The following is a 12,620-nucleotide window of genomic DNA, read 5'->3' as shown; positions in this document are numbered from 1 at the left end:
AAAACAGTTGCGGAATTTGTTCCCAAACAAAATATGATAAGATTTTATCAAAACATTTCTCAAACAGAATATACTTTTCATTAAATAACAAAACCTCGGGATGTCATGTTCCGATACAGACCAAAAAGCATAAACAATACAATTTAACCTTACAACAATTATTTACAACTACTGGTCTAAAATCTAAAATCTCTCGTCAAGTCAACCAACTTATACTCTTGTGCAATTACATGTAATGCAAAGAAAACTGAGTGGGTCAGGCTTGAGATCCTGGTGAGCATATAGGGTTTTCGACCCACAATAATATAATTATTATATTCAATCATCAATCAATAAGTAAATCAATCAATCCAAATTACCCATCCCCATTATATCCTTTATTTCTTAAGGAATTACCCTAAGAATCAACTATCCTTTATTCATTTATTCCTAAGGATTGACCTAAGGAATTGACACAAAGTCCACCACTACCCAGGTCCTCAAATTACAACCGGTAAACACTTAGTTCAACATACTTAACGTACACCTAGTTCTAACGCTCCTAGTGAACACTTAATTTAAATCATCTGGTGAATACTTAGTTCTAAAACACTTAGTGAACACACTCAGTTCAACAACAACAAGTGAACACATCTAGTTCAAAAATACTTAATGAACACAATCCTCAAATAAACACATAGTTCAAAAATACCTGATAAACACATAGGTCAAAACATCTATTAAACATTCAGTTCGAAAATACCTGATGAACACATAAGTTCAAAACATCTAGTGAACACTTAGTTCGAATATACTTAAAGAACACGTTGATTTCAAACACCAAATGAACACATAGAGTTCAAAATACTTAATGAACACATTGAGTTCAAAAACATCAAGTGCACATAGAGTTCAAAAATACCTGATGGACACATTGTGTTCAAAAATACTTATTATTTTGGCTCACATCAACTATTTCATCTACCCATGTTCTACCCAACATATTTGTAGATGCAAACACATATACAGTTTAAATCTTTTAAAACCTGTATAGAACAATATTTCAACATCCATCTTAAGTAAACAAACAATGTATAAACATATAGCACGTACTTCATATCTATATGTTAGAAGAAAGTAACTACACACTCACTTGATTAGACGATGCTCGGACAACACAACGACTCTTCAAATAGAAGTTCTTCTATGAAACCGGGATATCTTCACACACCGGGCTTCTCGCGGGTAGAGCTTTGGCTCGAAAACTCTTTTCTTCTCGGGATCTTTGGAGCTTCGGGTTTCGGGATGATAACGGGGCTTCGGGGGTACTTCTTTGCACGTAAATTGAGGTAATATGGGTGAGAGAAGAGTGAATTAGCAACCTTGGCCGGCTGCCCCTTCAAATCTATTTATAGGGCTGATTTCTCGATTTTCACGTCGTGAACAATATTTTCAGGTCGTGAATAGTATTTTCACATCGTGGGCTTGATCGTCACTGCTTGCGTCATCGCAAGTTGGGTCTCGCAGACTCCAGGAGGCATCATAAGACATTTCAAATCGTGAACACTGATTTCACGTCGTGGTCTCTGACAGTTTTGGGGTTTCGCGCCCCGAACTTCAGAAATTCATAACTTTCGCATACGAACTCTGTTTTTGACGTTCTTTAAATCAACGCGTAGGTGAGATTATGATCTACAACTCTCATTTAGACTCCATCAGGTAATTTTGATTTTAATTTTTACTATATTTATTATTAGTAGGCTGGGACAGGAAAACTCCGTTATAAACTCATAACTTTTTCATCCGACGTCCGTTTTCGTCTGTCTTTTTACCGTTGCACTACTATCGATGAGATCGTCGATTTTCATTTAGATTGTTTCGGCTAGAAACCACTCGATCTCATATTCGAACGTTGGGCTGCATACCGCTAAGTCGAAACTTTGAAAAATCATAACTTCCTCATACAAAGTCAGATTTAGCCGTTCTTTTTATGCACGCTCTCGGTTTAATGTATTCTACGACTTTCTCTTAGATCACTAAGGCTAAATATCGCTCTATCATAAATTCAGTATTTACGTCATACAGTGTCGTACCGGTTCTATCGTGAAACTTCGACAGATCATAACTTTTTCGTTATAACTCGGATTTTTGCATTCTTTATATTTTTGGAAAGCTTGCCACGACCACTACAACTTAGTTAATATTATTCATTCTAAATAATCTTTTATCAAAAAGTCACTTTTGATGCTTATCGTCTCTAAATTGACTAGCCCTAATCTACGGGCGTTATAATTTCTAACCCACTACTAAGAAATAAAAAGTAAACTCCAATCTTGGTGACAGGTGAAACCTTCCTATTCCCCATGATCAAGTTTATCTTCCCGTGCTCCACATCCTTAATTCTTTTTAGGCCCTGAACATCAAAACAAATGTGAAATCCACAACATGTGTCAAGAACCCAAGAGTTAGAATCTGATGACTTTTTAGATAGAATAGTATAAATACCTATATGGGTGGGTTTAACCTTCCCATCCTTGACATCCTGCAAGTATTTGGGGCAGCTTCGCTTCCAGTGCCCTTTTTCGTGACAGTAGAAACACTCTGCTTCCTTAGGAATGGAAGAGGGAGCAGCAGAACTAGCCTTGGTCCCACTTGAAGAGGATGCATCAAGAGACTTTCCCTTGCGGCTCTTTGAGGGAGCCTTCCTTTTCTTCCCTTTCCCTTGTCCAATTGCCAGAACAGGGGCAGTTGCGGTAGGAGTAGAAACAACATTTTTACCATTGACACCGGTTTCAGCTTCGCTTCCAGTGCTCTTTTTCGTGACAGTAGAAACACTCTGCTTCCTTAGAAATGGAAGAGGGAGCAGCAGAACTAGCCTTGGTCCCACTTGAAGAGGATCCATCAAGAGACTTTCCCTTGCGGCTCTTTGAGTGAGCCTTCCTCTTCTTCCCTTTCCCTTGTCCAATTGCCAGAACAAGGGCAGTTGCAGTAGGAGTAGAAACTACATTTTTACCTTTGATACCAGTTTCAGCAGTCCTCAAAAGCCCTTGAAGTTTGCAAAGTGTGACCTCCTCCTTGTTCATATGATAGGTCATGCAGAACTGATCATAACATGGAGGTAAGGAGTGTAGAATGATATCTATAGCCAATTCCTCAAGGAATTTCACATTCAACTTTAGCAACCGGTCCACAAACCTTTGCATTTTCTGCAAGTGGCCCGTGATGGGTTCACTATCCTTCATCCTGGTTGTTATCTTGGAAGAGATGATTTCATACCTCAACATTCGAACTTCTAATAACCAAGGACATCTGTCAAACTTGAGCCTTCTATGAACAATAACTCCACAACCAACAATTGAGGGTACCCATACCCAGAAACCAATATGTAAAATGTATACATTTTGACGATAGGTTGACGCATCCATTGAACATCAACTAATAAAGCTCAAAACTTTCAAAGAACCTCAGCTATTCATGTTGAATGAAATGACCAAAGATTGAGAATAAATTGAAAACTAATCTAGTGATCCAATACACTACTAAACAAAAACCACGTGGAACTAAACATACCAAACTCTGAAGTTGATTTACCGGTCAACGACTGCCCATTCTAGACTATAGATAGAAATCTAGAGAACGAGTTGAAAAATCCCTCAACAACCGATTCTCAACCTGAGCGACCCAAACGCTTATTGCTTTATGCATCGGTATTTCTGAAAGGAATCGATGGCTACCACGAGTTCCTTATCTAACAGCTTCCTACCGTGAGGACAACTAATGCATTTTTGAACACATATATTTGATGACAATTTGCTCTGCACCCCTGTCTTCACCAAATCTTGAACCAAAGTCTCACACACCTAAACTGCAGATCCCTATGACCCATTTTTCTAAAACCTTAAACCCGAACTGATCGATGGTCCTCCAAGCAGAATGCTAAGTTCTCTCCCAGTTAGGGTTCGAACCACCACCAACTGACTATCCAGATACATACCATCCTTGAATCATAACACAAGATGATCTTCCAGATAAAGAAGAATCAAACTCAAAGTGATTCCGAATTTCAGATGGATACCTCAGAAACTTCCTAATCATAAAAGCAACATATGCACAAGCAATAATTATGTCCATTCATAAAACCGATTCTCTATCTAGAAAGAATTGGACTACCACACACCTCGCCTATAAATCCCCAACAAACATTTCATCGTGATCATTATCCATAGATACCAGAAGCATTATTCTATTAGTTACAATACATCAGAGATAACAAAAATTGACTTTCCTAATTCGCTTCCCTTGATCACCTGAAACAATCAACTTGCACCTGATTTAACAAAACTCAAAGAATGCAGACCCTTGAGCTCATCTCAAGGCAACCATACCACAATAATCGTCTTGTGCATTCCCATACTGCCATACTTGCCACCAAAAACTACAACCATATAGCTCCATGCTGGGTTTACATCCCAACTATGAAAATCTCATGTCTGCTCTTTCTTTGCTTTGAACACAAAAAGCTGGAAGAACATAACCCCTGTCATAGATGATGACATCGCAATACATCTGTCAATCACTCAGCCTCCAGCTAAAAACTGCGATCCGATCATCACAATCGCTTCCTTCTTGAGTTCCGTGACTCAACTGGAACTACCTTGAGCAAGATCCTCACGACCTCAAAACCAACTAACTTACCTAGTTCTGCACCATTCAAACCCAATCTGACATGGCCCCTAAGGCCCAACAATCACTAGACACATCCTCTGCCTGAACAACCATAACTGATAAACCGAATAAGACAGAAACACTTTGTAATGAATCTTGGTGCCAAACCATACAATTTACCCTCAATCAGCTCCTTAGAATCCCCAAAAATTTTCCTCGATTCGAGTACAAGTCCTGTAGTTTCAATAGTACGATCCTGATACTACCTTTTACACCTATTTGTTCCTCAAGAAACTTTCCGGATCCTCTAAGTAACTACTCATGTCCACTACCGACCGAGCCGACCACAAATACCCGCCCTCAAACGAGAACACACTGCTAATCATCCTAGTTTCTCTTTCTAGGATATCTGTTTCAAAAATGCTCACTCAAGCACATTCTAACATTCTTCCTGGGCTTTCCCAAGGTTCCCTTCACACCACTCTCTTCCATCAGCTACAGAAGAGACTCCCTCTAATACCTGCTAACTACCTCATGAATATAATTACATGCCACAGGCGCCAGATAATTCTTCGACTACAAGGTCTCACACTACAATAGTTAGACTCAAACAAGAGCTGAGCAATAGAGTTAACCCTTACATTATATAATTATCTAATCACTACAACATGTATCCTAACATATTTGCTTAATAGGTAGCTGATAAAATTAGAGGTCCCTAAAAGCACAAAGCTAGCAGCATTCGAGCATCGAGTAATCTAAACTAGTGTCTCACTTACTCAGGCTATTCTATCAAAAAATCTGAAATCCATACTAGCATGCAGTTCCAAAAGCTCAATAACCAGGCATATAAAGGCATCTCTCATAGCATTCTATCATGCAAATCCTATGCAGATCCTTATCCATAAACTAACATGCAATTCTCATATACTAATACCAAAACAATAAGTAAGACACATGTATGGGTATTTTGGGGAATTCTTACTTAAGCTTGGTTGATTGCATGCATCACACCCCATTTTCTTAGAAAATATTTTTAGAAAATCATTTTCTTTGAAAATATTTTAGAAATCCTTAGTTTGAGCTTAGACACACCCGAGAGTGTGCCAGGATCCCTCAAACCTAGCCTATGATACCAACTTTAAATGTCCCAAAAATACAAAGTAAAAATTTTATTATAAATAAGTCAAACCATTCATACATTATCCCAAAAGACGATCAGAGTAAAAGTATTCTCAAAACATCAGAGTAAAATAATAAACAATCAATGCGGAATAAATCTTCAGGGGATGTAATGCGATCAAGCCGACTCTTCCTTTAGAAACTGGAAGTACCTGAAAATGTTTAAACCACAAAACCCTAAGCTCAAAGCTTAGTAAGTTCCCCAAAATACCACATAGCATACAAGCAGCAGACCCACCTAATGTGTATAATGGGCCTCGCCCTAACTCGCATAACGGGCACTGCCTAATGAGTATATCGGGCCTCCCCCTAACTTACATAACGGGCCCCACCTAATGAGTATAATGCGCCTCACCTAGCTCGCATAACGGGCCCCACCCAATGAGTATAATGGGCCTCACCCTAACTTGTATAACGGGCCCCGTCCAGCATACAAAACATGCAAATATCACACAGGAAACTAGTATCCTACAAACATAGTCTAGTGGGCCAACATTGGTGCCCTCAATCCATGAGTACAGTATAGAGACTCACATAAACTACTCAACAGATGCCCAATAACTACCTCAACATTAGAACAACCAACCCAAACTTCCTAAAACCAAACCGAGACCAATCCTTAGTCAAATACTCAATTCTACCCATGTTTGACCAAAAGTTAAACTGGTCTAAAAGTCAACGGTCAAAGTCCACAAGGTCAACGGTCAAAAATCAACGTCGCATCGTGATTATTCCTTGGTCAAGTCGTGAGAACGCAACAACAAAACAATCATGATTTTGGACACTGTCACGTCGTGACACATCCTATGTCACGTCGTGACTTTTGTTCAGAAGCCCGAATCTTCATTAAATGCTTAATCTCTTCAGACCAAGCCCATAACATCATATCTAGATCCTAAATAGCTTCATAATGGCTAAAGTTTCAAACTTTATCCATTAGGAAGGTTCAAACAACCAATATCTAGTCTTTAAGTCTCAAAAGGGCCAAGAATGCATCTTTCTCAACTTAATCCATTAAGTCCAAGCGTCCAACCTTCAGATCTGAATCAACATATTGTTTAGATGGACAACGTTTCCAACTTTATCCATAATAATGTCTCAAATTTTCAAGATCTAAACTTTAATACACCAAAATGACCTAAATAACCAAGATAACTTGTATGGCTAAAAGGGAAGGCAAAACATATCGTAATCACACCTGATTAGTGTGTGATATTTCAAAAGATGTTTTAGCTAAGGTTCGGAAGTGATATTATCTTGAGTTCCCTTCGACCCAAACAATTAGAGTTAGAAGATTTCGTTTTTCAGCTTCGGCTGGCTGCCATTCGAAAGCTACTCATGGATGTTATCCTCTCAACTACTTAGTGGAGTATTTGTAGGTACAAGAATATACTTATTCGTTATTGTGCCTTGTATGGATATTTTGTTTGATGATATTTTCTCTTTCTCATTTTATTGGGTAGTGCATAGGAAACATTAAATACATATTGATTGGAATTTAAGCCTTTCTTCTGGATCTGCATTAGTCCTATTCCGGGTCTTTGTAATTGTTTATTTTCACTAGCTTCTTACTCGTGTTTTTCTTTTAATATATTCATTTCATTTGTTAAAAAAAACCATTCTATAATGGTTTTCCTTAAAATATTAAATATGACTTAAGCATTTAGCAATTGCGCGAAACCTTGTGACATAGCATTTTGATGAAACATTATGGCAGAACATTCTGACGGAGTATTGTAGCAGAACATTATGACGGAGCATTGTGACAGAGAATTATGATAAAGCATTGTGGCATAGTATTGTAACAAAGCATTGTGGCAGAGCTTTCTAGTGGAACTTCCTAAAAACGTTGGTGTACCTAAATGCGTTAGGGTGCTCGCTTTAGTGACAAAAAGATCTCATGATGAGAGAAAACTCTATTTTTTGTGGCAAAAATTCTCTGTTTTAGAACTCTTGAATAAAAATACCCCCTCCTGCCTGTGGATATAGGTCACTTTGACGGAACCATATAAATATATTGTCTGTGTGTGTCGTTTCATGAGTTATTCGTTTTACTTCCTAACGATTCCTAAGTTTCCTTCGGCTATATTCGAGGATGTAGATCAACATTATCATAGATATTGTTATAATGTATTGGAGACTATCCACGGTTTAAACATAGTAGTTTGAAGTTCCTATTTAACACTAACAATGTCATACTAACAGTGAGTCAAAACGTTATGAATAGCCCGTTTATTTTAGACTATCTCTAACTCCAATTTAATTTTTGTTATTATGGTCTATTTATAGAGTGTAAAATAGAGTAAAGACTTTAATCCAATTCTATTTTACATATTATAAATAGATAAATAAATTAATGACACTATAAATTTGGAGTTTAAACTATACAATCTCCCACACATTATTTTTTACATTGTATTTTTAAAGTGTAATACATAATTTACTAATTTAAACTGGAAATGAAAATGTATCACTCTAAATTTCATTTTACGGTATTAAAAATAGAATGCTGTTGGAGATACTTTTAATTTTATGATTATTATCTTGTAATATTTTATTTTTATTATGAAATATTATAACATCGATTATGATCGTCATTTCTAAGATACTTGGTTAGTTTGTAGGCGATGCCGGCCCCTTGACTGCACAAAAGGATACAACCTCACCTTACAATCCCCGTATACTTTCTTTATTCGTTGTATATTAGATTAAACAAATTTTATACAAGTGTGCATGTCATATTATACTCGTATAAGATCATAGTATATATAAATTGTCTTACAATTAATGCTGGTATAAATTGTCCAAAATGATTTGATGATTTCAAACTCACCAACAACAAAATGTAATGACGCAATTGCACATGTAGAGACGTACATATTTGGTTTCTAAAGTATAAACCTTGAAATAAGAAGAAAAAAATGAAACAATTCACGGTAGGATAAGGTATAATAAATGGTGGCCCAAGGTTACACCTTGGCCATATATAGATATGCAAACTACACCACATAAAGCAAGTTCCTTTCTTGATTCCATATGCACCATACATGTCGTCTAGGACCAATTCACATTAATATACAAAGCTTTTAAACCTAACCGATTCATGTGCGAACTTCCCTTTCTTCTGTATCTATATTCATATACCTATCTTTTAAATTACCTTCTCAAGAACTCATGAATCAGTGTGTACCAAGCTGGGATCTCGAAGACATCAACCGTAATCAGAATGTTTTCAAGTTATTATCTCTTTCTTCATGCAATTTAAAATTTTGTATATATGTGTGTTCATCTATTTGTATTAAAAGTTTTTAATAGTCGTAATGAGTAGTGACTATACATTTCTTGCAAGTTTAACGCGTTTTCCTGAAATATGATACTAAATTTAGAATATTTAAATTTAATTTAAACTAAATTTATATTTAAGAAAGTCGATATGTGCTTTTAGTACTTTTTTTTTTTTAATATTTGAAATATTAAAACTTTTGTTTGTAGATTGGATTATGAAGTGGCGGAATTGACTTGGGAAAATGGGCAGCTGGCCATGCACGAGTTAGGTCACCGGCGCGTGCCTTCCAAATCCCATTCCACAACCTCCACTCTCCCCAAATATACATGGGACAAGCCACGCGCTGCCGAGACTCTGGAGGCGATAGTTGATCAAGCCAAGCTCCAACCCTACAGCAAATACCAAGTAGCGGTTAACGACGAAGAAGTGGTACCATGGCTGCAGCACCGCATCCCAACCATCGCTACCGGCAGTGTCAACGCATCCGGGACGATGACTTCCGACGCGTTGGTGCCGAGCTCCAACGGAAACAACAGAACCGACGAGCAATCTGCTCAGGTCCACCGGTCAATTAAGAGCGCTCATGATACTGGTTGTTCGACTCGCGTCGGGTCATGCAGTGGTGCCCAGTCGGCGTTTTTCGACCGGAGAATGGGTCAAGGTGGTGGAAGTACAACGGTTGCTGCGCACGAGTGGAGTAGCTGCAGGGATCAGAGTGCGAGTATAGGGAGTGAGACTTTTGCTGCAACTGATACATACGACGGTGATTTGGGTGGTAGTCGGTTGACATCTACAACGGGGTCGCCGCAAAATACTAGCTCCGGCAAAGATTACTCGAGGTCAACGTCCCCCGACGACTCTCTGTTTCTTTGTAGACCTCATCAGGTAACGCTACGTGGATTCTTTTCAAGTCCACGCGTTCGTTTCATAGAGGGAAATTTTTTTAAAGTAACAAAAATAAATTTCATAGTTCTTTTTAATTAGGTTAATCATGAGCATAAATCGTTTTAATTTTGTGTTGTTTTATTCTATTGAAAACCTACTTTTTTTAAAACTAAAAACTGGTTAGTTTGAGTTAAATTTTAGGATAATTTTATTATTTTGTGTTGTTTTAATAGTCATTGAGTTATGCTACTCAAACTATTATAAAAAGTTTAGAGTAAATTACACAAATGGTCCCTATGTTTGGTCCCTAACTTATTTTTTTAACTCGGAAGGTCTCTACTGTTTGTTTTTGTTACGCGTTTGGTCCCTGTCTTAGCTAAAAAGACTATTTTGCCCTTGATTTTTTAATTTATTTAGATAAACACACTCCCAACCCCACCCCCTTCACCTTACCTTACCTACCCCACCATTTTTTCTATTTAAATAATAGTATTTTTAGGTAAGATAGGGACCAAGCGCGTAATAAAAACAAACAGTAGGGACCAAACATGTAATAAAAGCAAACAGTAGGGACCTTCCAAGTTAAAAAAATAAGTTAGGGACCAAACGTGCAAATTACCCCAAACCATAGGGACCATTCGTGTAATTTACTCAAAAGTTTATGTATTCAGATTTAAATTTTATTTATTGTCGGGAAATTTTTGATTTTTTATTTCAAAAATGAGTTGTTACAACAATTAATTATACACGATTCTCACTTTTCTAATTTTGATAAATAATTAAAAACTGTTAACAACTATTATTTCATATTACTAAATTTAATTATGATTACTACTTAATCAAAGTATTAATATATACGCACACATTCAAATTTACAAAGAATAATAGTATATCTCCAAATATGATTAATAAATTAAAAACGATTGCTCACCACTCTTTGCCTACCTACTATAACGGCTTCCCTTGTTTCGTGGTATGTATGAGGAGTTCGTCTTGGCGATAATGCTAAGCAACTCCTTTAGAACTAACTGCGTTGCAAACTCTACTTCAGGCCACCCTTGATGAAGGAAGGAAGCTCCTTGGATTCGAACTCTGTGTCTCCAATATAATAAATTGATTTCTATAGATAACTCATTTGCAAGAATATTTAGCACAACTAATTCACTGTATTTTCTTTATTAATCTGATGTGTTTCTTTTATATCTTAAAGCCAGAGGCAAACGGGGGTCGAGAAAAAAGAAAAGTAAAGGCTAAACCTTCGATCTCGAATAAAAGGAGAAGGACGGCTGCAATTCATAATCAATCCGAACGGGTGAATATTTTTTCTTATATTTATTATGTGATTAATATTGTTTTCATGAAATGCATAATATTTGTATCAATCAACAACATAATAATATTTACAAAAAAAATTGCATTATGAATCTTGTAGAAAAGAAGAGACAAGATTAATCAAAGAATGAATACACTACAGAAGTTGGTTCCAAACTCAAGCAAGGTAAGAGTTAATTATAATACACACGTATGTATGCATGTATATATGTATGTGAGTGAGTTTTTATGGATCTCTTACAGACGGATAAAGCGTCCATGTTGGATGAAGTAATAGAGTACGTAAAACAATTGCAAGCACATGTTCATATGATGAGTAAAATGAACATGTCATCCATGATGATGCCTTTAGCCATGCAACAACAACAAATGCAGATGGCCATGATGAATTCGATGGGCATGGGGATGGGTATGGGAATGGGAGTGGGAGGCATGATGGATATGAACACCATCTGCTCCAACTTTCCGGTAGGTTTTCACCCATCAACTTTTATGCATATGCCTTCCTGGAACCACCACCCCACCGATCAGGTCACCAACACTGCCCCCATGGCTGCCGCCAATCCAATGTCTGCTTTTCTCGCTTGCCGGTCTCAGGTAAAACCATCTTACAGTTGCATGGATTCATTTCTTCAATGACTAGTACATGACGCATTGACATGTATACATTTATGATGCAGCCAATAACCATGGATGCTTATGGTAGGATGACAGCTTTGTATCAACATATGCAAAATCAAACCTGTGGTCCACTTCCCAAGAACTAACAATTATGTTTAAAATTTTCGAAAAATTATATCTAATAACGTAATCTTACGACGACATGTGTGTTATAATAATTTAAATTTACGTAGTACTGTCGTCCCTGACAACATATATTCTTGTCAACCTACATATTTACATGTATGCTTGTTGAAATGTAAAATATTATTATTTTTTGTTGAATAGATCGATCAATGATAAATTAAATCAATGTAGTTTTAATATTGTGATTTTTGATATGGTTGCAATTTGAAGAAGAAAGGGAATTTGTTTGACATGGCTAAATAAATAAGCGATTAATTAACTTGTTTAAATGAATTAGAAGTTTTAACTGATAATTTTTTATTTTTTTTAATGAAAAACCAATGTCTAATAATTTTTTTTTAATGAAAAACCAATGTTTGTGAATGTTATCTGTTGATGTATATCATTGTTCGTCTGTCATAAAATAGATATAGGTTATTTTTCGTTCATCACTAAACGCCCTTTTTCTAGTAACGTTGGACATGATAAATCATTGTTTTTTATC

The 12,620-nt window shown here is 36.6% G+C and overlaps 1 protein-coding gene across 1 annotated transcript; it reads left to right on the top strand.

Annotated features, from left to right (window-relative positions):
- The first annotated feature begins 8,853 nt into the window (after positions 1 to 8,853).
- On the top strand, positions 8,854 to 12,302 carry LOC145061465 (transcription factor UNE10-like). Its single transcript, XM_079008942.1, has 6 exons — positions 8,854 to 9,062; positions 9,319 to 9,997; positions 11,208 to 11,309; positions 11,430 to 11,495; positions 11,573 to 11,926; positions 12,010 to 12,302. Exons 1-6 carry the CDS (start codon positions 9,001 to 9,003, stop codon positions 12,094 to 12,096), a joined length of 1,350 nt encoding a protein of 449 aa, XP_078865068.1. The 5' UTR covers positions 8,854 to 9,000; the 3' UTR covers positions 12,097 to 12,302.
- Positions 12,303 to 12,620: the final 318 nt, after the last annotated feature.

Source organism: Lactuca serriola, chromosome 7 (genome assembly GCF_051521515.1).
Source record: "Lactuca serriola cultivar US96UC23 chromosome 7, Lser_US96UC23_V15, whole genome shotgun sequence".
In the NCBI taxonomy this organism is placed as follows: Eukaryota; Viridiplantae; Streptophyta; class Magnoliopsida; order Asterales; family Asteraceae; genus Lactuca; species Lactuca serriola.
This window is presented reverse-complemented; position numbering and strand designations above follow the sequence as displayed.